Source organism: Diplotaxodon limnothrissa, linkage group LG15 (genome assembly GCF_057381915.1).
Source record: "Diplotaxodon limnothrissa isolate DT_005_m linkage group LG15, D_limnothrissa_male_GT1.1, whole genome shotgun sequence".
Lineage (NCBI taxonomy): Eukaryota > Metazoa > Chordata > Actinopteri > Cichliformes > Cichlidae > Diplotaxodon > Diplotaxodon limnothrissa.
In genome coordinates, this window is record NC_140610.1 from 34412932 (window position 1) to 34439404 (window position 26473).

The following is a 26473-nucleotide window of genomic DNA, read 5'->3' on the forward strand; positions in this document are numbered from 1 at the left end:
AGCAGGGACTGGGGTTTTTTTTTTTTTCTCTTTTCCAGTTAGACTTTTTTTTTTTTTAAAGACTGCAGTAATACATGTAATTAAGGATTAAAGCATTTTTCTACTTTATACTGAACCCTGAGTGATAAACCTCAAATAGTTTTAAAGATACATGTATTATATGTGTTTTGTTAAAACAACTATACTTTTAAATCCCTCACAATCAGGGAGTTGTTTTGGGGTTCAATATCAAAATAATGTAATTTACATGATCATTAAATGTACTCATTTGTTGTTGTTTTTTTAAATAAATGGATTCAATGTTGTGTTTGGGTGATTTAATGATGTTTTCTATATCTAAATAAAATAGGAGAATCAAAACCAAATTCATCTTTCAAAAAGAAATCTTAAGGGAAAGTCGAAAAGGACTGATATCCTGTTTTGCAAATAAAGAGCAATATGTCAAGATGACTTGCCTGTGTACACCAAGCTACACATACAGTTGTGGGCAGATGTTTACATTCACCCATGACGGACATAAATGTCATGGAAATTTGGGGCTTTAAATTATATCTTTAAACTGTTCTTTTTTCAGGTTGGAATGAATGGAATTATTTTGGATCTTCTGTAATCCACACAGGGTCGAAATCATACATATAGCATGGATACATACATAAATATATGTATGCATACATGACAAGCTCAACGCCTAATAACTTCTAGTTAGTGATCATGATTGTCTAAAATTAGCTGATGCTCTTGTTAGCATTAAAAGGATTTAACTGACCACATTAGTTGGACTAACCAATACTCAGATTAACAGCAAAGTCCAAGGAACTCAACGAAGATCTAGGAATTTGATTTGTCAGTTGCTAATTTGGCTCATGGGCTGACCAAGTGACCCAGCAGCCTGGGTTTGGGTCTGACCTGAGGCCCTTGCTATGTGTATTACATTACTCTTTGCCCCTGCTTTATTGTCCACTCTACTGCAAAAATCCCTCTCAACAATGTGAAGAGTAGATTGGCACAAGTTCGGAAGCTTGGTTGCTGGAGCCATTCCGAAACAACTGAAGATTCCAAGATCTTCTGTTCAAACAACTGCACATAAGTACAAGTTATTCTGATGTGTTACCGTGTTGCCAAGGTATGGAAGAATACCCCAACTGTTAGATGAGAGGAAATTAGTTAGGATGTTCAGGAATAAGGCAGAAACCTCCAAGGCTCAAGTCTGCTATGAACTAAAAACTGCAGGAACAGGTGGGGCACTGATCAGTGAGACACCGCTAGTAAACCTTTTGCATGTATGGGGGTTCTCAGCCAGAGCTGCATGGACTCCACACTGGGATGAGGAGAGGCCTGTTGTTGCTGTGTGTCACTGATTTTTCTGCTGCATTCTGTCTTTTAGAAAATAAATCCAGTTTTCCAACCAGTCTCTGTCTGTCATCACAATGCAGTCTTCCATCTGAAATCTTCTACACAGAGGAGGGATATGGTAAATGAACTGGTTCATCTACTCTACCTAAGCACGTTTTTAATGCTTTTTCTACACAAGTGTTTGGAGAGCAACCTGTGGTTAGGTATCATGCCCAAGGATATGCAGACTGGAGCAGCCAGGAATTGAACCACTGACCATTTGATTAGTAGCTGACCTGCTCTACTTCCTGAACTGCAGCCAACTCATGTATAAGTATTGGACAAAGGATGTTGAAGATGGAAGGAAGAAACGAGGAACTTCCGAGAAGATTCATGGATTTAATGCAGGAGGATCAGAGCGACAGAAGATGATATTAGGGATAGGATGAGATGGAGGCATATGATGTACTGGTTTAACCTCTTAATGAAGCAGCCAAAAGAAAAAGAAGAAACGAAATCCACAGTGAGTCTGGCTTGACAAAATCAGAGATTTTGAGGGTGTTTTATTTGAACCTACTCTCGCAAACTAATTTTCGCTAAGTAGCAGGAACTCACATGACAAGCTGCCATCACAACAACAAAGCTGAAATTTTCTGTACGTGCTGACGGGGGGGGATGACGTGAACTCGTAAAATGTGTACTTACGTGATTACGTAGCAGTGGTTACGCGCAGAAGCTGGGTGTGAAGATGGCGGACGAGGAGGCCGAACAGGATCGTAGTCCTGCCATTGGTATCAGTGAAACGACCGAGGAACTTAAAAAACGTTTGCAAGAATTGCAAGAAATCTTGAGTAGAGAAAGCATCGACTCTCCAGAAGAATCATCTTCGAAGTATTGTCAAGAGTTTTGTGGGGTGAGCTGCTTTTCTTTACGCTTAAGCAAACAAGCTAATCAGCTAGCATTGATAACAACGCTACACACATACTGATATTCCAGAGAAAGCCCTGCTTTCAAAACTGAGTAGTTCTTGGAAGCACTCGCTAGTTGTTGTTGTTTTATCTATGTCCAGAATAGAAGCGTGTCTAGTAGTCACAAGTTGGTGAATACACACAGGCTCGTAAACTTCAGCTTAAATGTTGAGCATCTGAAGCAAACGTTAGCTTAAAGCTGTGTCTGCATGAGGTAATTACCTTTGGCAATGTTGGTGTTAAGAGTCGTTCAGGTAAAATGACCTATACCAGCAATAATAAAATGACTTGTTTTATTTACGGTGGCTTCCATTGCATTGATACACTTAGCGCGTCTGGCGGATATGGGTGCCTAGCATCAGTTCTTTACCCTTGTATGTTTGGCTACATGCTCGTGCACGTGAGCGTAATTTGGTCGCCTGTCTCTCGGTAACAGCCCTAAGGCCAGCAAATTTCCGTTCGGCTGGATTTTAGGAGCAGCTGCAGCACATTTGGTACGATTGCACCTGGTAAAAGAAAGGAGTTGTCAGTTAATCCCGCGATAGATTTCTCCTGTGTACGTGCAGAACGGAACGCCCGCCTGCAGAAGGGCGCACGTCGTTTTCTGTCTCAGTTGCACGCTGAAGACAATGCAGCATAAATTACCAGCAGTCTCCCTTGGAGCCTGACCAGTGGCCGTTTGTGAGCTTGTGCACCGGGTGGAGTCTACAGAGGTGTGCTTGTCGTTTTGAGAGCGTGAGAGAGCGGGGATGGGGACTCTACGCGGAGTATCCTCGGGCTCATTGTGGTGGTGGTCTTCAGTGTGTTCGCCTTGTCCTGAGTACAGTGGTTACGTCAGGAAGTGCCTGTGAAGTCAGGCTGCTGATGGTGATGAATAGAAATGCTTTTGCAGATATTTGATGAACCTAATCAGTTTTATCACGTGTCAGCTAACCAGTGACAGAATCAAAAACTGAGAGAAAAGTAAGGACACTAAAATTCAGTTGGTCAAGGGGTTCACTCTAGTGCTGCCCCTGGCTGGAACAATGAGTTTTATGTTCAAACTAAGTGAAAGTGGAAAATATATCCTATCTGTGACTTTAGCAGTAAGCGGCACTACTTTGTTTGGGTAGCTGCTTTTAAAAGTCCCTCCCCGAGCCTTTCCCCCACTGTCACCAGAGTTCATAGGTCATATGATTGCTGGGGTTTTTGCTGTTGTACTATTGTAGGGTCTGCCTTACAATATATAGCTCAATGGGGCAACTGTTGTTGTGATTTGGCGATGTATAAATACAATTTAATTAACATAAAACTCATTGTGGGTAGTAGAAAAGTGGTCCCCTAAACTTTTTAGTGTTAGTAAGTCTATTAGCTACAACCAACTACATGATGTCATGTGGACTTTAGGCACATAAACTTGTGTCATAACGCGACCTCGGGAGGGAAACAGTGTTGTAGAAAGAACACTCTTCACTAATGGGAATAGTTCCAAAGCTTTCTTTTTTATGTATGAGAGTAGGGCTGCCACAAACGATTATTTTGATAGTCGACTAGTCACCGATTATTTTTGCGATTAGTCGACTAATCAGATCATCATCCATTGGACGTAAAACTACAGCTTATTGCACCAGCAGCATCTGCTCATATATAACTATCATTAGCTTACAGCTTTAAGTGTTTAAGGTATGTGCTAACTAAAAATAAAGACAAGATGATAGTTTATTAAATTTTAATGAATTTTACAGATTGTTTCGGTGAAGTTTAATAAACTCCTTGCTATCTAAAATATAACAGGACACCGGAGTAAATTCTCGAGCATCTCACACTTCTGATAATCAGCTGTCTGCTTGACGTTTATTCAGCTGTGTAAAAACTAACTTTAATCTCAGCCAAACCGATTTACTCAGGAACAAATAAAATACAAAAAAAGCCAAACAATAACATGTTTAAGTTATCTAAGTGACTTATGTATGTTTAACCTGAGTAGCGAAAGACAGCGGTGGGTTTGAAAACGATTTGCCGGGAGTCCGGTGTTCTCACGGGCTCTAGTGAGCCTAGCTAGCTATCGAGCTAGTGGGTAACAGACAGTGTTGCCACAGTTACTTTGAAAAAGTAATATATTACGGACTACTGATTACTCCTTCCAAAAGTAACTTAGTTACTTTACTGATTACTTTATTTTTAAAGTAACTAAGTTAGATTACTAGTTACTTTATTAGTTACTTTCAGAAGCTGCCAATAACACTCCCCACTGCCTCAACATAAAAACATCAACCGATTTTGCCAATACTCACTTTATTGGAAGTGTATTTTAACAGTAATGTCAACAATATATCTCCTGACATTTGAAGTTGAACTTAAAACTTTTTTCCTGACAGAAATACTTGTTTGTATGAAAATAAAGACAGTCTTGTTACTTCACTTAACATAAATACTTTTTATAAAAAAACAAACAAACAAACAAAGAGTCTTTCTTGACTTCCCTTAAGATACTTTTTATACCATCCACATGTAAGCACTATTGTCCGCTTTTGTAACTTTGGACTAATCTTATGAAAAAAAAAAAAAGAGACTGCAGGTCCAACTTAAATTGCCTTACTTCCTTGCAGGTAATTGTTTTAAGTTAATCAACTTGAAAACTTTAATAAGTTTATTAAGTGACTTTGATAAACTTAATTCAATTACTTGTAAATAGTTATTTAAATTGGATTCCCCATTCTCTGTTTTTTCAGTATATGTTGTCATCGCATGTTATGGGGGAAACAGTAGAGTGGAGCGAGTAAACCAGTGGTTGTACCTCATTAACAGAAGCTTCTCAAACCTTTTGTCAGAAAGTCGATTTCTTTTAGGCGTGAGCACCAAACCTCCCAGACTAAAAAGTCGCTCCACAGGAGCACTTGATGGGGTTGGAGTGTTATACTTTAAAAAAATTGTCTTTATGCTTGAAAATTTATGCAGAATCTGAAGGTCGTAGCCTGACATCAGGTAGTCCATGACTTCTTTTTCTGCAGAATAGGTCTCCTCCTCTGGCTCTGCCTCAAAAGTGAAAAAGTCCATCTCACCTTGGCTGCTAGATGTAGTAGCACTGGGCACACTGGCAGGGTTTTTTGCCAGAGGAGCAGTGGTGCAACACTCTGCTGTCAGAAGCTGTTTTACTCGCTCCCTCCTTCCTGCATCTCTCAGCCATCGGAGTTTGAATTTTGGACAACTGGCAGCTGCAAGAAGGGCATCTTTGTCATCCAGCACACCGGCGAAACGAGTCTGAATAGCCTAAAAAACATAATTGATATTTTTATGCCTACAATTTATTATGTTATTGAATTATTTGCAAACCATGCCTAATATGAGATCAGTATTATGGATTAATTTTGTTTTAGGTTACTTGTAAACATTTTAATTGTTTTAATCTTATTTTTCAATGATAATTAATATTCTGTTCCATGTTTGTGAATTGTATGAAGCAAAAAATCTGACTAATTTCAAGATAGAGCGTACCTGTACAATGGCATCTGGAAGGCCTGCAGTCATCCTGGAGAGGTCATCTTTCACAGCCTGGGTCTTCTGCATCAGAACTTCAAGTGTTGGTAGTAAAGTTCCATATGGACAGTTGCCTTGTAAAATGTCCAGTGCTGCAGTCAGAGGTTTCATGGCCATGCAGTACTCATGCAGGAACTGGTATTCTTGATCTTTGACGCACTTCAGTCCTAGCTTTGTGCACAGAGTATTCAGCTCACCCATGGGGATTTCTGCAATTCTCTTTACAGCATCAAAAAAGGAATTCCACCTTGTGGATGTTGGTATTAGGAGCTTTCTTTTGCTGATTTCTTCCACTGTTTCTGATGCAAGTGTAGATCTACTCGATTTGGTCCAAAGAGCTGTGCATTTTGCTGTGCTGCTCCTATACACAGCCCTGCTCTCTGCATTGGTTGTTAAATGTTTCTCCACATCACGTGTGCAAATTATGTTGATGGTGTGCGAAGCACACCTGCGGTGCGGGGGAAGAGACAGCTGACCATCACTTTCATTCTCAGCCGAGAGGATTTCTGACAGATCAGAAAAAGTGACATCATCGTCTTTGGGGCTGGACTCTTCCTCCTCCGTCTCATCATCGGACTCCGTGACAGGATGATAAACTTGAAACGCCTTAACAAAGTTGGATCCATTATCAGTAACTGTTGCAACTACTTTGTTGAGTAATCCATAAGAGGAGTGGATGTTTTCGATTTCTGTACCAATGACATCATACGTGTGTCTACCACGAATTCGCCTACATGCTAATGCAACCTTGTGACGCTCTAATGTGGTTCTACTGATCCAGTGGAGCGTTACTCCCATATAGCTTCTGTTGTTAGCAGTCCAAATATCCGCGGTAGTTGAAACAAAGTCAATCTCATTCAGTGTGGCCTTCAAATTTCTCTCCATTTCTGTAAACTCCTTCTCCAAGTAAGAAGTAAAAGTCGTTCGGTGAGGCAGCTCGGCATTAACAGAAGTAGGGATCTTTTTTATTATGGCACGAAACGAGGGCGAGTCAACAGTGTTTATAGGTAGCATTTCTTCTACAATATACTGCGCGACCAACTTCTTCAATTCTTCATCACTTACTGGTTTTGCACCAAAGTCCAACTTTTGTTGTTTGGGGGGTGTAGGACCTTCTGCGGAAGTCACGGCTCTCTGCTTCGGACCACTTGGTGGGACTCTCTCTGTGAGTTTGACTGTGCTGTGCTGCGACTCCAAATGTTTCTTTAAGTTTGACGTAGTGTTTTTGAAGGTAGATAACACTTTTTCGCCAACACAGAGTGTACAACGAACCTTAATATTTAAATCTTTAGTTGACAGAAACTCAAAATAGTGACCATATTTCCAGCTAAAGAACGAACATCTCTCTCCCTCCATTGTTGTTTACACTTTTTTACGTCGCTGGCTGCTTGTGAGCGGGAAACGTGACCTGTCGCTTATGTGACGTTTCACGACACGTATGCGTTTGTCATCCGCTGAGACGAAAAGAAAAAACCAAATCTTTTTGCTTAAAAAAAATAGTAACGCACAGTGGTTTGGACAAGTAACTTTAATCTGACTACTGTTATGGAAATAGTAACGCGTTAGATTAGTCGTTACTGAAAAAGGGGTCATATTCGGAGTAACGCGTTACTAAGCAACGCGTTACCGGCATCACTGGTAACAGACGTCTCCGAAAACGTCGGCGCGCTTTTGAAAATATGTGGCGTCTTGATAAACTGAGCAAATATTTGAGGTTTACACAGCTACGTTTATTTTGTGACCCAGAAAAGAATAATAAGAGTAATTTTAAAACTAACTAGCTGCTGCCGTTGTTGGAAATTGAGCTGGGCTGCGCTATGAATTCTGGGACACAGCTTCTTCTTCTTCTTCTTCTTCAGGGTTTAACGGCAGCTGGCATCCATGCAGTGCTGCCCTCTTCTGTTTCAGTCCGTTATTACACTCTTAAATCCTACTACTCATTCCTGCGTCTTTTGTGATCTTACAAAGCTTCAAACGACGCGTCGACTATTAAATCAGTCGTCGACGATTTTGATAGTCGACGTAATCGTGACTAGTCGACTAATCGTGGCAGCCCTATATGAGAGATACATACTTCTGAATGACATGGAGCAGGTGCATCTAGTACGCGTGGAGTGGGCACAAAACTGTGACATACAGACATGTAAAAGGTCCTTAACAGGAATGACTCAGGCCAAACTTATGGTCCCACATATGTCTGCAGACGGAGAGCAGTGTGCTCGTCTGCAGTGCCTCAGTGTCTCTGTGCCACCTCTGTATGTGACACAAACAAAACAAGAATGTACGACATCGAGCCGATTGTGTACCAACTGCTATACCCATCTTAAAAAAAACAGCCTTAGCATCCACTAACCACATCAGGTTAGGAAAATCCCAAGTGATAGTTAATTGTGCTGCTTTTCGTTTGAGGCTAAAACAAAGAGATTGAGGTTTCTATAAGCAGTATATTGTGTAGGATATATGGCTGCAGCAGTTCATTGAGTAATTGGATTATAAAAAAGTTCTCAATACAATTTTTTTGCTTTGCTTTGATGCTTTGTTTAAAGCACAGCTCTGCAGCGTGCCATTGTCACCATGGAAACCCACATTTACAACTAAAAACATACCTGCAGTATAAACTGGGAAAAAAAACTAGAGGGAATCCCAGAGCAAAGTCTGACGTGAAGAAAAGCAATCTTTGTAGCTGCTCCATCCACTGCCAATTGTTTTATACTGAAAAAAATCTGCTGTAAGACTCCAGAAGTTGATAAATACAACAAAATAAAACCGGTACCGGTACCCAAAAAAATATGATTTATTCATAACACATAGGAAAAGACCCAGGGAAACAGAGTTAACGATAAAAACAAATAAAAAAAATGTATATTAAAAACCCAGAAAGCCATAAATTTCACACCCAAGCCTGAACTCTCGCGGCACGGTACTAAACGACTCACGGACCGGTACCGGGGTTGGGGACCGCTGTACTAGATCATATTATTTGAAAGTTCTGTTAAATATTTCAGATTAAAACTGAAATAATGCATTTTGTTAATTAGATTGCATTCATATTTAAAATATGACAAACATCTTTTTCATAAGCCACTTGTAAAACTGTGAGCCTTTGACCTGAGGGTTGTTATTTTGGACAATGAATTATTATTGACATCTACACCATCATAATGCCTGTTTTCAGCAGCACAAAATGTTGATCAGAGAAAAGGGTAAATTACCTCCAAAAACTGTTATTTTCAACCAGATCGTGCTTAAAATTGCACTGGTGTACTAACTCAAATCAACTTCTACATTTTTTTTTTCTACTGTGAATACAAAAAAATCTGAATGAATTGAACCCATTTTTTAACCTTCAGTTGCAAGCAGAGGTTTTTCACAAATGATGATACTGTCACAGTATGTCTCTTTCTGTGGTCAACACTAGACCTTTAATAGACCTAAATAGTGTCTATAAAAACTACTGGTCAAGAACAACCACAGCTTGTTTATTTAACAAAGCTTTGTCAGCTAGTCAGTAATGAGTTGTTGCTGCTGTGAAGGTCCCTACAGCAAAGATACCCCCTTTGAACACAAGGCAGACCAAGTTTTTCTCGGTAGCTATCTGTGAATCACCTTGTTGGTGCTGTCAAACTTTGCTATATAAAATTCAGACGCTTTCTGGCCTGAAAGCAGAGCTGCACAGGGAAAGCGCTGCAGACTGAGGTGACAGAAAGGCTGTAGGCCGATGTGGATGAGATGAAAAGTTTGAACTTTTCTACTTTTACATTCATTTAATAAAATGTTTTTCTTATTTTATTGTAGCTAGCTGTGAGATCATGATCTAAATCATTTGTAAAACTAGTAAAACCTCTAAATGTGTATTCTAGGGCTGTTCGATATAACAATATATATTGGATGACGATATAAAAACGTCTATCGTTTCATTTTACGCTATCGTTTGTTTCGTGGTGTTGCAAAATAAACTGTTTACGGCAATATTTTTTCATTATTTTGATGGTCACTGTAGTGGTTATATTAATTTCTTCTTTCTCTCTTTCTCTTATATTTAATATAACCAAACTACAGACAGACAAGCGCCTGTTTTTATGTGTTGTCATTAGCAACAACGACGGTGAAAGCGTGTCCGCTTGTTTATGTTCCAGATAAACCTTTCACAATAAAGCTCAAGATCCTGTTGAGACTTTTCAAAATAAACTGAATCACGTGAAAGAGCAGATTATTTACGGATGAGAAGTAAAAAAGAGCCGCCAGGTGCTAAAAAATAAACCTTAGACTCAAACGTTAGAACAGGCTTTTCCCCGCAGCACGCCGTGTAATAAATACTCACAAAGAAAACAGCGGCCGTTACAACTTATGTCTAAAAATGTATCGTTTCATGCATCGGTTAAAAGACTCGACTCCAGGTACATGACGCCCAGCTGCAAACACTTCACGCAAGTCGAGCTGCCCAAGATTCACAGAATTTACAGAAAATGTTACATTTTTGTGATTTATATCGTTATCGGACGATAAATGTCTCATATCGGGATATGAGATTTTGGTCATATCGCACAGCCCTAGTGTATTCTGTTAAATGAGTACACTAAAATTGGATTTCGCGGAAGCAGTTGATTACAATAACAAGTGCTGCTGGTCGCTCAGTGGTTTGCACTGTTGCCTGCTGGTATCAGGTGTTGTACATGAGGATGGAAGCCTGTCATCATGTCAGAAATCTTTTTGTTTTGTTTAACTCTCGTTTCAAGGTTCCTCTATCACATTGTCTGTGACAGGCAGGCTTTTGGGCCATTATCCTGAAGCCTGCCTGTCTTCCCTGCAGGAAAATGAGACGGGAAGATGAGGAATACTTTATTTAAACACCTGTTGTAATATTATTGTCTCTAGAAAAAGCTGCATTTCCTGCGAAAATGCAGTGTGAATGCAGTGTAGTGGAATCTGCTGAAAACAGCTGAAAAGAGGTGTAGAAGCAGAAGTGCTTGCTGAAGATGGCTGTATGTGAAAGGGTACACTGAAGAGTGTCAAGAAAGCAGAGTGCATGCAAGCGGGAAAGATGTGTGGCAACTATCACAGGTAGGGTTCGAACCTTTACCGCCGCGTCTCATGGCAGCTGCTCAACCCACTGAGCCAAACCAGTTCTGGTCCTATGATGAGAGAAAAAATGTGCACTGTGGAGCAGAAGCTGAAATTTGCTGAAAGGAGGTGAAGAAACTGAAATTTGTGCAGAATAGAGTTAAAGAGGCTGAGATTTGTGCTGAAAAGAGGTTAAGAAGCAGAACTTTGCGCTGAAAACAGGTGAATCAGCAGAATTTGTGCTGAAAAGTAGTGGAAAAACTTAAAATTCTACTGGAAATAGGGCTGAACGATATATCGCATTTGCGATAATATCGCGACATGATCAAGTGCAATTTTCTAACCGCAAAGGCTGCGATTATACTCTGGACATGTCCAAATTCATGGGCTGCATCCTCCTGAGGCCGCATTTGTAGACCGATTACGTCACAGCGACGCGCCGAAGGCTGTCCAAATTACTACCATATCCCAGAATTCATAGCGCGGCCCAGCCAAACTCCAGTTTCCAACAATGGCGGCCGCTACTAAGTTTTAAAATTACTCATACTAATCTTTCTGGGTCACAAAATAAACTTTTAAAATATTTTCAGGCGAGAAAGTAGTTGTGTAAACATCAAATATCTGCTCGGTTTATCAAGATATCCCATATTTGCAAAAGTGCTTCGACGTTTTCAGAGGCGTCTGCTACCCACCAGCTCGACAGCTAGCCGGGAGCTCGAGGGTTACTGATGCGGCCGAGAACGGCACAACTCCCGGCACATCATTTTCAGATCACCGCGGAGTTTCGCTGCTCGGGTTAAACGTAATATATAAGTCACTTAGACAACCTAAAAATGTTATTGTTGGGCTTTTTTCAGTGTTTTGTTTGTTCGTGAGTAAATCGGTTTGGCTGAGATTAAAGTTATTAGATTAGATAAAATAAAACTTTATTAATCCCCCGGGTGGGTTCCTCCTTGGTTTTCACACAGCTGACTAAACGTCAAACAGAAAACTTATTAAACAGAAGTATGAGACAGTCGAGAATTTACGCCAGTGTCTGGTTATATTTTAGATAGCAAGAAGCAGACGGCCGAGTTTATTAAACTCCACCGAGACAGCGGTGACGCTAATCAGAACTAGACCGTCCAATTTCACGCCTTTAAATTTTAAAGGCGTGTGTGTGTGTGTTTATACAATTGCTATTATGTTTGCACTTTATGTGTAATGTTACTGACTGCAGAGATCAGTAAGATGTGTGTATTTTTTATTTATTAGTTTTATTTATTTAATATTATTTTTTAATTGAATGACTGTCTAGTAGTTCACAGATGTCGAAAAACTGAGTGTGGTAAAGCCACTGATTTTGTTTATGTATATTTCTGCAATCTGCACATTGTACTGACTTTCATTTTAATGTTTACACCAGGGTTCCTTGTCAGCACTTTATGCTCAGATGTTTGTAAGCTAAAAATAAACTATTGTGTATGTTCAAATATACTGTTGTGATTGAAGAAGTTAAATAAAAATGTCAGTCATCAATTCATGCATCACCTCATGTCATCATAACAGAGGTCTGTCTTCCAGGAAAGAACAGTTTAAAATTAATGTAATATAGTATTGGCCATACTATATGATGTATTGCTTGTCTTTGTTTAATAATACAGAAGACAAAGACCTTAAAAAATAATCGCATATCGCATCGCAATCGCAATATTGGGGCAAAAAATCGCAATTAGATTATTTTCCATAATCGTTCAGCCCTAACTGGAAATAGGTGAAAAAGCTGAAATTTGTGTTGAAAAGAGTTAAAACAGTTGAACTGTTAACTGAAAATTTTTTTTTGTCATAAGCGGGATTCGAACCCGGGCCTCCTGCTCTGAGAACGGCTGCTCATCTCACTGAGCTAAAACATGGCTCAGCCTGGCAAGCAAAGCTGGTGATCACACTGATAATGTGGTCCCATTCAGCAAAATGGGCCAAAAAATGGCATAAAAAGCTTAATAGCTCAAAAAGTATAAAAGTTATGAGCACCAAAAGATATAGCAGGCATTAGCAGAAGGAGCAGAACGGTTTAAAGTTTGAATGGTGAAAATCGGATGAAAACTGAGGGAGTAGTTAACCAACCAAGGTCTGAGCAACTAGAATAAGGTGGAAGAATAAAGAGAAACAGGATCACTATAGTGTGAATGCCTCACACAATTAGAATTAAACTGTAGTGAATGGACTGCCTGTTTTCAAACTGCTGGTAGGTTTTGTTTTTTTTGGTTGTTGTTGTTTTTTTTGTTTTTTTTCCATTGTTGCTAAGTGAGTGACTTTGGTTCCCCTTGCAGACATTGTTGGAGTACGCAGGTCGGTGGAGGGTGGAGGAGGAGCCTTTGCCTCTGGTGAAAGTGTACACGGAGGCCCTGGTGAATTATGCCCGTGCCTCTCCATACCTCTCTCTGCAGTGTGAAAATGTTTCTCTTGTAGTTGAGAGACTCTCACTGTAAGTATAACTGCACATACACACTTTACATTCATGGAACGTTTGTTGGATACTGTCCTGTAACAACGTTGAGTTACACATTTTCCTGTAAAATCAGTCCATCAGAGGTCAGTTTGCTGTTTCTATGGTTCGGTCTACAGGAGTTTCCTCGAGCTTTTACTCTCACTGAAGGATATTCCACATGCCGCATGGAACGAGTTGAAGTCATGTGTTCAGGTAAAGAAGATTTCAGCTTTCCAAATAAAGTATTCAAAATGTCGGCTCTAAGCTGGACTTCATAAGCATGCTTTTGCTACTCACATTCAGACCTCATGGAGTTTTCCTGTTGTGTACAGTTTGCTCACAGCAATCTTAAACAGAATGGAATCACTCAGCTGTCCCCGTTGTCTGCTTTGGGCAAGTATGACGGTGTTTGGTCCAACAGGACGCTGCAAGGCCTTCTGTCCAATGAAAACCTTCCCACAGAACAAGGTGAGTGCAGGCCTCTTTTTCACATTGTGTTATTTGGAAAGATCCTGTGCTTTTAATTAAATACTAGTAAAAATAACAATAATGTGCTTTGTGCAGCACCTTTGAAAACATAGTGTGCTTTATAGAACTGAAATAATGGTCAGAGTGATTAACAGGTTAAATTAAAAAAGTAACAAAATGTCAGAAGGAATAACAAAATATTTCCTGTTAAATATGTTTGGAGCAGTGATTGAACAGTAAAAATTGAAGTTCACAACCTCAGTTCTTATTTTTCAATTCAAATTAGAGAGTAGATAAAACTTTATTAATCCCTCAGGTGGGTTCCTCTGGAGAATTCAGTAATTTGAGTAACTTCAAATCATCAGATCCAAGCCCAGCGAGGGGCAGCCATTTATTGCAACAACTTAAGCACAGCAGAGATCAGTGCTTCACCAACTCCAAACAATAAGCTTCACCAAAAAGAAAATTGAAGTAGGATCTTAAAAGAACAGGTGAATACTCTACCTCCCGTCCTGTGCTCTAAATCTCTCCATACATAAGGTGCATGCTGACGGAAGTGCTGTTTGGAATTTGTTGTCAACTTCTTGTGCATTAGTCGAGCCTGGAAGTAAGACTACTTCTTCTGCGTCATTGCGACAGGAAGCTCCAAATTTTGACAGTATTGCTCAGATGAAAGTGTGTAGTCTGTTTTGTTTAATATGAGAGGTAAAGGACATTTCCTGGTTACAAATGACTTTAAGATTCCTCACTGTCGCTGGAGGCCCAATTAATCACAATAAGGGATCTGGTTGGTCCCTATGTTGCACGTCTTCAAGTACAATAAGTGAAAAGGGTTTAAAGTAGATTTTATGCAGCCTCGGCATTAGCAATACTGTGTTTAAGATTTTACTGGAAAGAAAATTGTTGAGCACTTCCATTTAAAAAAAATAAAAATAAAATTTAGATACTTAACATGAATTTTAAAAAAATGCATATTGAATGTTTCAGTTGAGGAATTCCTAGCACAGGAGGGAATCGTACTGTTGGGGATGAGGGTGAAGCAGCTGATGAAGGAGAAGAAGCTAGAGAAGGCTGCACTGCTGGCAAAGACCTGCTGCCAGTCCTCAGCCTTCCAAGTGAACGGATCCTTCAAGCAGCTGTATCTTGTGTGCCTCTGTGGTACTGCAGAGCAGAATCAGCTTATGGAGGAGGTGAGTTTCATTGGGTTATTTAATTATGCATAAAGTGCTGTGGTCACACTTAGTAGCGGGTTAAGTTTTATATGTTTTCATAGACTTTCAACCTGAGGGTTTCATCTGTCATCTGCTGTTTATCCTACACAGGCCAGCAGTTGTGTTGTTGGACTTCGTGTTTGTGTGTTAGGAATCGGGGGTTTGTTTGAAAAAGCAGGTTTAGTGGGAAAACTGAGATTTTATGTGTAAGGTAAGGGGAAAGTTGTACAGAGAGCACTAACTTAAGCTGGTTGGTTCCCTGCAGCTCAAGCACACTTGGGTTATGCATCAGAACATCTATAACACATCAAGTCAGAAAAATAAAGTGCAGGTTTTGGAGTAATCTAGTCACAGTAAGCCCAGTTGAGATGATTTGGCATGGCCTTAAACAGACAGTTCATGCTCAAAACCCCTTCAGTGACTGAAAATGAAAGCAATTCTGCAAAGAACAGTGGAACAAAATTCCTCAACAATGATTTGAAAGAGTAATTGGCAGTTCCTGCAAATGCTGGAGGTTTATTAGGTTTATGGGGCATAAATAAAAGTGCATTATGTATTTAGGCAGGTTATCTTTGTCTGATACTAAAGTGTAACAAATATGCCAAAAAAAGGGCAAATAATGTTTTTACAACATTGTATTAAAATTGTGATAATGTGAAAGGTTTCCTGTGTGTGACTATCTAGTATGAGCCTTTCAAGTTTGAGTATTTTCAAACACATTTTCAAGCTACAGTCACTGAATGCTGTCGAGCAACATTTTGAAATGTCTCTAGTTTAGCTCTTAGCTCCCTTGGTATTAAAAAGGTAACTTAGCACATCATGATGTCACTTTGCTGCTAGCCTTATTTGTGCCCTTAATCTATTGGTGCTGTTGTCTTCTTATGTTTTCTTGTAATAGGTAGGCAACATTTAAAAGTTTCTGAGACCTTTGATATTGGAGGGTTGCAAAATTACTGAACGATTGGTTTAATCACTTGGGTGATTCAATATGTGGTTATGTTGTTTCTATCTGTAAAGCTTTCAAAGGAGGACTGCCGTGATGCATTAGAGATGATTTGCAACCTAGAGTCTGAGGGAGACGATAATGCAGCTTTCAGTTTATGCTCGGCCTTCCTGACCCGGCAGCTTCTCCAAGGAGACACATACTGTGCTTGGTAAGAAGAAAAGTTCTCTGATTTGATGCTGACCACTATTTTATTTAATTTTTTAGAAAAATAAGTAAAGTTATAGAATCAGCATACTTTTTTTCCTTCTCTTTTCCTCCATATTGTTGGGTACTATTAAGACAGCGGTCCCCAACCCCCGGGCCTCGGACCGGTACCAAGCCGCGAGAGTTGACGCTCAGGTGTGAAATGTATGGTTTTCAGGGTTTTTATCGGTTTTCAGCGTTATTTTGTTATCGTTTTTATCGTTAACTCACTTTTCCTGGGTCTTTTCACGTGTGTTATGAATAAGTCTTCTTTTTTCGGTACCGGTACTAGTTTTATTTTGTTGTATTTATCCGCGACACGCGACAAGGCCGGTCCGTGAAAATATTGTCGAGCATAAACCGGTCCGTGGCGCAAAAAAGGTTGGAGACCGCTGTATTAGGAGGTTGGTGATGTAATCAGTATTGAGCAAGTTGTCTGTCTTCTAACCAGGGAACTCACACTGTTTTGGAGCAAGCTGCTGAAGCGATTGGAACCATCAGAGCAGGCCTTTCTTGACAGATGTCGCCAGATGTCTTTATTGTCAATTACTGTGTACCACATCCTGTTCCTCATCAAGGTCATTCAGTCAGAGGTTAGTGGAAAGTCATCTGCTTCAGTATATTCAAACATTTGGACCCAAATGATTGACTGCAACTGTTATCTTTTGCCTTTGAGCTATCCACACCATATTGCCAAAAGTGTTCACTCACCCATTTAAATTGAGTTCAGGTGTTCAGATCACGTTTGTAGAATGAAGCACTTAGGCATGCAGACTGCATCTACAAACATTTGTGAAAGAACGGGTGGTTCTCACAAGCTCAGTGAATTCCAGCTTGGTATCGTGATAGGATGTCTCATATGCAATCCAATGTAAGGCCAGTCGTGAAATGTCATTGCTACTAAATATTCCACTGTCAGCTGTTACTGTAACAAAGTAGAAGTGATTGGAAACAACAGCAACTCTGCCATGAAGCGGTAGGCCACATAAAATCACAGTCAGCATATAGGTTGCCAACTTTCTGCAGAGTCAGTCAGAACAGAACTCCAAACTTAATGTGACCTTCAGATCAGTTTGAAAGAACAGTATGTAGAGAGCTTCATTGAATGGGTTTCCACGGCCGAGCAGCTGCATCTAAGCTTTACATCAAGAAGCGCAATGTAAATGGACTCTACAACAGTGGAGACATGTTCTCTTTTTGCTAAAGCATATAGTTAGTGCTGGATCAGGTGACCCTGAATCCTCCCTTAATTATGCTGCAATAAGCGTAGGCTGCTGGGGGATTCCCATTGAGTATTTCTTATTATTGTAGGGTCTACCTTAGAATATAAAGCACCTTGAGGTTACTGCTGTTGTGATTTGGCGCTTTATAAATAAAATTGAATTGATTGATGAATTCACGCTTCTTTTCTGGAAATCCAACAGACAAGTCTGGGTTTGGCAGTCGCCAGGAGAACGGTACTTGTCTGATTGTGTTGTGCCCAGTGTAAAGGTCTGTGGAATGGGGATTATGGTGTGTCGTAGTTTTTGGGCACAAAATACTACCCCGACAGCATGTGGCAGGACAAATGACCAAACATCTTCCAGCTTCTGTCTCCTGGCAGAAGCTGGAAGATGTCACCTGGCAGAGATGCCCACTCTCCCCTGCACTGTTTGCAATTTTTATCGAACCACTAGCAGCAGCAGCAATTAGACAGGCTAAAGTGATTACGGGCATAAGATGGAAGAATGTTGAACATAAAATCTGTCTTTATGCGGATGTATTGCTTTTTTTCCCAACACTCACAAACAGCTCTCCCTGAGATACTGCATTTAACTCTTTTTCAAAAGTTTCAGATTATTCGATAAACTGGTTCAAATCTACAGTTCTTCTGATTAATTGCTCCTTCCATAATTCCTCTTCTAGCCCACTGCTATCTGGAAATATTGAATATTTAGGTATTAATGTCTCTCCTAAGCTTGCAGATTTAACTAAATTAAACTACATCCCACTAGATGGAAATCTCTACCCATATCTTTCATGGGAAGGGTCGCTTCAATAAAAATGATAGTCTTGCCAAGAATCAATTTTGTTTTTAATGATCCCGAGTAAACCATCACCAGACTGGTTTAGGTCTCTAAATTCCTTTGGAAAGGTAAGCCCCCACATATTATCTTAAAAATGCTACAAAGGAGGACTAGATCTGCCTAACTTTCAACACTGTATCTTAGCCAACAGGTTATTGTAGTAACTTAATAACCAAATAACGTCTTTTTAATGAAATGGGTCTTCTTTATTAATATAGCCAGAGCAGTTCAGAATAAGTTGAAACATGCTTAAAATAATTTAGCTTTTTTGTGTGTGTGTGTGTGTTTGTCCCCTTCACAGATTGACCGTGTTGGCCTGCCAGTGTGCATCGAAATGTGCATCAGGGCTCTACGGATGGAATCAGGTGATGGGAACAGTAAAGCCACTGTGTGTAAAACAATTTCCTGTTTGCTTCCATCTGACTTGGAAGTGAAGCGAGCCTGTCAGCTGACAGAGTTCCTCCTAGAACCCACTGTTGAGTCTTACTATGCTGTGGAGACTCTTTATAATGAACCTGATCAAAAACTAGAGGAGGAGGATTTGCTGGTTCCCAACTCGCTGCGATGTGAACTCTTGCTAGTGTTAAAAACCCAGTGGTCCTTTGACCCAGAATTTTGGGATTGGAAAGCGCTAAAGCGTCATTGCTTGGCACTAATGGGCGAAGAAGCTTCCATAGTGTCGTCGATTGATTTGCTGAATGATACAGAGAGCCCTGAAGAAGAGGACGTCATGAGCCTAAGGGGGTTTAATAATGTTCCAGACCACTTAGTTACTGGCACCTACGAACTCAAAGATGTTACAGACAAGAAACAGAAAAACAGAGAAATGAAGAAACTGAGAGAAAAAGGTTTTATATCTGCCAGGTTCAGAAACTGGCAGGCCTACATGCAGTACTGTGTGCTGTGCGACAAAGAGTTTCTCGGCCATAGGATTGTACGACACGCACAGACTCATCTAAGCAAGGGAATGTACACCTGCCCAATATGTGCTCAGACATTTACCTCAAAAGACACATTAATTCCCCATGTAACATCACATGTGAAACAATCGTGCAAGGAAAGGCTGACTGCACTGAAAACAAGCAAAAAACTGGCTAATCCCAAAACAGCTGCCCCTGTTATTGCTGCCTTTGAATCCAAAACGCAGCACAATCTTTCTGTAAATGGTGACCCCTCAGGGTGTAACCGGGGGTTGGCTTACAAGGGTCAGACCAGTGGGCCTAGGCTTAATGTGGACTGTAGTGAGGACAACATGTGCCCTGTTGGAAAATGCAGGAGGAGCTTCAAATTTTTCAAAAATCTTATTGCACATGTCAAAGCTCATGGGGATAATGAGGAAGCAAAGACGTTCCTTGAGATGCAGAGCAAAAAGGTTGTTTGCCAGTACTGCCGTCGCCACTTCATTAGTGTCACTCATCTTAATGATCACTTGCAGGTCCACTGTGGTGTAAAACCTTACATCTGCATACAGTTGAACTGCAAGGCAAGTTTCTTGTCCAACACTGAGCTCCTAATACATAGGAAAACACATTCTGTGTTTAAAGCTAAATGCATGTTTCCAAACTGTGGAAAAATTTTCAATGCAGCCTTCAAACTGTATGACCACGAGGCACAGCATTATAAAACTTTTACCTGTAAAGTTGTGGACTGTGGAAAAGTATTCCATTCACAACAGCAGCTGGATTTACACCAGGACAGGCATGTGACTCAAGAAGAGGAAAACCAGTCCTCTGAACAAACCCTACAAAATGGGCAACCCAGCCCTTCACTCGCTGAGCAAATGCAACAGGAGAACTGGAGCACTGAAACGGAGAGTGTTGATCAAGATCGTGGACGGCTGCCGGTACCCACTGAGACTTTGCTGACATCTTCAGAAGAACCTGTGGACACATTAAAACAATATACAAGCGAACATGAAGACAAAGCTTTTTCAAGCAGTCATACACACAATTTAAGCAATTCTGTGATTCAGTCTGTCTGTTCCAGCTTGTCTGAAACTCAAAGATATAGAGATAATTTGTCTGATTATCAAAGAGCGCCCCAACAGAATCAGTCTGTACCTTCATTTGAAGCCAGTTTAAATAATGTCTTACATAGCCAACCGCAGATGTTCTCTAATATTCAGAATACTGATTCAGTTAATTACAACTCTAACTTAAATTTGCCAGTAAAGCAAGAGCCACCGTCTACTAGCAACTGCTTAACAGTACAGCTGCCTCACAACTCTGTAGAGCCTGCAGTTTTGCAGCCACTCCCTCCAACAGTAAGTCCTCAGCAGCGAGCTGGGAACAGAGCGGACAACTCTCTAGAACAGAGAGAGCGATTTCATTGCGCATTAGAAACCTGTCCGAGGCATTACAGCTCCTACAGGAGTGTCACCAAGCACATGAAAGCGGTTCACCCAGATTTCTATGAGCAATGGAAAGTTGCTCGAACTAACATCAAAACAACCTATGCTCCAGCACAGAGCAAATCGTCTGTGGAGCATCTCAGTTCAGTCTCGCAGCTTCAGAACCAGCAAAACGGTAGAGTAACAATTCATGGAGTTCAGAGACAGAACGTTATCCAATCACCTTATACCAACATGGGTAACAGTTTAAACTATTCTGACCTGCACTCGCTTTCTTCACCAGGCCTCACCCATAATGGTTCGCTGCTAATGGCAAATGTTTTGAATCCCATTGTTCTCTCTCAGTTAGGGAGCAATAGAAATCCCACAATTGAACACGCTCAAGCTTCAGGCAGTCACAGTTGGCATACAGTTGCTGGAAGTGAACAGGTTCAAAACTGTGGTTCTTCTCAAGTCTATCCACCTAGCCTGCAAGCGAACCTGCAAATGACTCCTAATAGTTCTGTTGTGTCGCTTGGTGTCCCATCCTGTTCTGTGATGGGATCAGTTACGGAGAGACCAGCAGAGTCCTTGCAGTCACCACAGAACAGTAGGCCCCAGCCAGTTCGTCCCTCGTACGTGAATGGTGCAAAGGAAGTGTTGGAACAAACTGATGCCTGTCCATCATATTCATCACAGATTCAAAGCAGTTTAGCCCCTGGTGCCAAGATACCTGAACAAACGCAAACTGTGCAAAATCATCTACAGATGAATTTTCCTTCTGCAAACAACGAAATCCAGAAGAGTAGTACGGTCCTACCTATAGATGGCCCTATTGTCGCCGAAGATGAGGTGCGACGCAGAAAAAACAAAAGGATTAAATGGCCAGCGATTATTAAGGATGGGAAATTTGTTTGTCGGAGGTGTTTTAGACAGTTTGATAGTCCTAAATCCCTCGGAGGCCACTTGTCCAAACGAACAACTTGCAAACCCTACAATGATTCAGAACTGAATGCAGATTTGCCAAGATCATTCCTTGATCTTAATTCAGAGCAAACAGTTGGCACCCCTCAACTTTCTTATAACCCTGCTGCTGTGTACCAGGAGAAGCATCATCAATCTTCAGCAGCTACAAAAGATTACCCCACACGTAATTATCCACCAAATAACTTGCAGACATATGGCAGCAATGAGGCAAATGATGATATTCTTAAACAAATTATGACTGAATCCAACATGTCTGATCTCTTTGTGCACACACCTGCCCCACAGACAATGTTCCAAAACCCCTGTGTTCCCCTAGGAGCTGGTGAGCGTTTGACAGGTAGCTCAGTAATACAGCACACAGAAAATGTTCAGGTGAAGCAAGAATGCTCATACAGTTCAGCCCATTATCCTCAGCCAAGTATGGATATATTTTCTGGAACAGAATTCCCAGACCCACTGTTTTCACAAATCCTCACAAAAAACCCTTCTGCGGCTGTCCCCAGATCTGCCCCTAAAAACGAGACTGCTGGGGAGATCCACAATGAAGGATATCAGTCTGACAATATCCACACACCAGATCCAGATTTAAACTCAGTGACACACACACTGATACCTGAAAATCAGCTTAGTCCAGCAGCAATAAGTAGCAGTCAGATTGAGGTGCAGAGAAAAGCTTTTGACCAAGGCATTAAAAAGAGACTGCGTGAGCAGATTTTGGCTGGCGACTTGCAGCGTCGGAACAGCACGTGTAACTCCTCCAACGCTGATGCTAAAGCCATATCGCTCGATCCAGCAGGTACCTCTTCCAATAATTCTGGATATAATCCATTGTCTAATGATGCAAAGACAGATTTTATTAGTCAAGGACAATTTTTTGAAGAAAATTCTGTAGTTATGCCACAGACCTCTGATGAAATTAAACTATTGCTGAACACACAAAGTTTTACTTGTTTCAGAGATACTGTTATACCACAACAGGAGGTACCAAGTCCCAGAGTCATTGTGGCAAATGATCCAGAGCCTGAACCATACCAACTGTCAGCCAGCCAACAGCAGTACATGACCGAAATTCAGAGTGCATTTGAAAGGCTCAACTTGGTCAGAGAAGTTGCTGATCAAATGTCAAATGTTTCTGTGCAGCAAGCTGCAAACAACCAGACCAAATGTGCAAAAGTCAAATCGCGTAAGTCAATTTCATCAGCCTTGATTAAGCCATTTGCTTGTGAGAAGGAGGACTGCACCTTTAGTTCCATTTCCAGTGAAGCACTGTGGAAACACCTCTCAAAAACCCACAGCTACAAAATTGAGATGGTGAATGTGGTTAAAAAACGATATGGCCTATATGCTCCTTTTAAATGTCAGAAATGTAGTAAGGCATTCACTCGAAACTCAAACCTCAGAGCTCACTACCACTCAGCTCACAAATTATCAGCTAAAGAAATTGCGGATTTAGATTTGAAGCGCAGGCTGGCCAAAGATGCTGCGTCCGCTGCTATTCAAAACCAACCTGTGGGTATAAACTCTGCTCCAGAGGCTCGGTACCACACGACAGTGGAGAACGGGACACATATGTGTCCGCTCAAAGATGCCACACAACGGGATTACCCATCACAGGTTCTGGGGCCCTGCACTAACACAGTCATAACGAATAACAAGTTTCAGCAAGACATTCGCTCCACAGTGATCTGTCCTTTGCAAGCAGCTCACACGCATAACCAACCAGTGACTCCTTCGAGACAGGCACAGACTTCAACTACATCCTTCCCGTCAGTAAAAGCAGCAGAACAATGGTTACATGAACAGCAAAGAAACTTGCCTTTTCAGCATCCAGTGGTTGGCGACTCCTTACCTACAGTGTCACCTTTGCTCACCCAGGCTCTCTTGGGCACGGCTCAGGCTAAGGAGCCACAGTCCTCCAACAAGCATTCAGCTTTCAATAGGCACTCAATAGTTCAGCCAAGTACAGATGTTACAAAGAAGACTAAAGAGAGGAAGCCCAAGTTAGGTGATGCAATGAGTCCATACAGACCATATTGCTGTGTTCATCAAGGCTGCGTGGCAGCTTTTACTATCCAGCACAATCTGATCCTCCACTACAGGGCTGTTCACCAGTCTGCCCTGTCGGCACTGGAGGTAAACAAAGAGCAAGACCAGTCTGAGGCTGCGAATGAACTGGACCACGAGGATGAGCCAGAGGCAGAGTTCCCTCAGGTTTCTGAGTTCAGATGCCAAGTCAAAGACTGCTCCCGTGTTTTCCAACAAGTACCCAACCTCTTTCAGCATTATGTCCAGCTCCACGAATTTAGTCTAGATAAAGTCGGCAGTCTGTTGTCCAGCGTCAGGCTCGGCAAGTTTGCTTGTGGCCATCAAGGATGTAAGGAATCCTTCACTGCTTTCAGGAGTTACGTAGCTCACATCAAAGGTGAGCACAAAGATATAAAGCTGGCCAAACCAGAACATTTAAATGGTTCTTTCAAGTGTGAAATTGAAGGCTGTGACCGTTCATATGCCACAAAGTCAAATCTGATCAGACATATGATGAAAAAGCATCAGGATCTGCACCAGTCTAAATTAAAGAGTCAACAAATAAAAGATGGCACAAAACAGACTTCAAAGACTTTGCATTATCAAATTACTAAGACAAGTAATGGGAAAGAAAACATTGAAACGAATAAAAAGTTTTTGAGAGCAAGTGACACAAAGAGGGCTAGCAAGTCAAAGAACAATCACTGGGTTAAATATGGAAAACCCTCACTGAAATCTAAACTGGAGGCGTCCGCTTTGTGCACGAAGAAATTACCTCTGCAGTACCCCTGTATGATCAAAGGCTGCGAGTCTGTAATGAAGTCAGAGCGGAGTATAATGAAGCATTACATTGGCCACGGACTTTCAGAAAAGTACCTGGAACAGCACAGAAGTCACTTTATCTTCTGCAAAAAGTTTCCGCGGCAGAAGTGTCGCTCAATCAGGAGTGACGACTCCAAATCTGACAACACCTCAGACATGTCAGACGTCGAGACGGCTGCAGACGCCAGCCTGGAGGGTAGAGAGTATGGATGCTCAAAGCCGATCCTACGCAGAAGGGCTGCAGCAGGGATCCCTGTAGCATTGTTTGACAGCAAATTATCAAATGATGGCATCTCTGATGGTTCTGTGATACTCAAACGCAAGCGAGGGCGTCCACGAAAATACATTGAAAAAATTGTGAAAGGCAAGAAGATTCCACATCCAACCAAGGCGGACGTGGTTTGCAGCCGTTCCAATGAAGCTGTCTCCTCATGTCCCGCTGTAATGCAGGAGGAGAGGACTGAGCAGAGCGTGCCGCTGGCTTCTTTTAAACCAATGGGATTTGAAATGTCCTTCTTAAAATTCCTAGAACAGTCAAATAAATCTGAGCACCCGTTGATGAGGAATGTCTCGGAGGCAGTAAAGTGCAGGCATCCGTTCAGCCTGAGCACCAAAGGCAACTGTGTCAGGTTCAGCAACCGTCAGAATCTGAAATCACTGAGCAAGGTGAAAATATACCTGGACACGGCCTTTTCATCGTCTGTCTCTGACCTGATGTTAAAACAGCTGCAGGACATGCGCCCTGCTGTGTTGTTAGAAAAATATAATTAACACTTTTTTCCTTTTTTTTTTTTTTTTTTCTTTTGGAAGCAGAATCTCAGGATTTGAATGAGTAAAATCTGCTGCACACTGGTGGCCCTACATGTAAAATGTTTTTTATACATCCATCTATAAACACTTGTTACCTGTACATGGTTGTCTATTGTTTTTTAACTAGAAAAATGTAAAGCATGTTTTTAAATACAAAAAAGAACATTCGGGTTTAGTAGATATAGGACATCAGGTTAGGGTGTCTTGATTATCCCTGTGGAACTTGGAGATTGGTGGACTGAAATTGACTGTGTAGTTTGTGGTTGAAGGTGTTTGTGCTGTGTATAGTTTGAAATTACCCACTGCAGCCAGCAGCCTGATTTTTTTTATTTTTTTTTTGTAACGTATGTGTGTTGGGGGTGCAAAGAATTGATGCCTTTCATGATGTAATGTCTGGAGCTCCTGCATGCACACTGATGATGATAATGATTTTGTGGAAAGGTTTTTTGAATGACAAACAGATGTTCTCATATTAAATATTCACCAGTGTTTTGTAAGTGTGTGTGTGTGTGGTTGGTTTTTTGTTTTTTCCTGCATTCACATATCTTGCATAATGCAATTATTTGAGTAGGAACAAATATTTAATCAAGCAGTTTATGGGTTTAACTTTAAAAAAAAAAAGTGGAGTTGCAGCTGTTTTTATAAATTACACATATATAACACACATATAGGCCCAAATGTAATTGGACAATTGCTTGATAAATTTTCATGGGCAGACAGAAAGCAAATTCAGGCAGCAAAGAACTACATCCCCATTGTATGAATACTGGATTGAACTGTATGTTCAATTTCAGTTTTATTTATACAGCACCAAATCACAACAACAGTCTCCTCAAAGCACTTGATATTGTAAGGTAGACCCTACAATAATACATGCAGAGAAAAACCCAACAATCATGACCATCTATGAGCAAGCACTTGGCAACAGTGGGAAGGAAAAACTCCATCAGAACCAGGCTCAGGGAGGGGTGGCCATCTGCCACAACCGTTTGGGGAGTGAAAAGGAAGACTGGATGAAAGACATGCTGTGGAAGAGAGCCAGAGATTAATAACAGGTATGATTCAGTGCAGAGAGGTCTATTAACACATAGTGAAGAAGAAACATCCAGTGCAAGCTGGTTCTATAGAAGAGGGGCCTTTAAACTGAAGGCTCTGCCTCCCAGAGGCACTGGTCCCATTTAAAGACCAGTGCAGTAGGTACTGCACTGGTCACACTGAAATA

At 41.0% G+C, this 26473-nt stretch overlaps 2 protein-coding genes across 2 annotated transcripts; one reads left to right on the top strand and one right to left on the bottom strand.

Annotated features, from left to right (window-relative positions):
- The first annotated feature begins 2073 nt into the window (after nucleotides 1-2073).
- Nucleotides 2074-25732, top strand: znf292b (zinc finger protein 292b). The gene is made up of 8 exons (XM_085372453.1): nucleotides 2074-2245; nucleotides 13187-13341; nucleotides 13482-13557; nucleotides 13677-13812; nucleotides 14800-15002; nucleotides 16041-16177; nucleotides 16664-16805; nucleotides 18580-25732. The coding sequence occupies exons 1-8, from the start codon at nucleotides 2081-2083 to the stop codon at nucleotides 25210-25212; spliced, it is 7647 nt and encodes a 2548-aa protein (XP_085228579.1). The 5' UTR covers nucleotides 2074-2080; the 3' UTR covers nucleotides 25213-25732.
- Nucleotides 5019-7201, bottom strand: LOC146617825 (uncharacterized). The gene is made up of 2 exons (XM_085372988.1): nucleotides 5775-7201; nucleotides 5019-5549 (listed from the first exon to the last, which is right to left on the bottom strand). Exons 1-2 carry the CDS (start codon nucleotides 7170-7172, stop codon nucleotides 5031-5033), a joined length of 1917 nt encoding a protein of 638 aa, XP_085229114.1. The 5' UTR covers nucleotides 7173-7201; the 3' UTR covers nucleotides 5019-5030.
- Nucleotides 25733-26473: the final 741 nt, after the last annotated feature.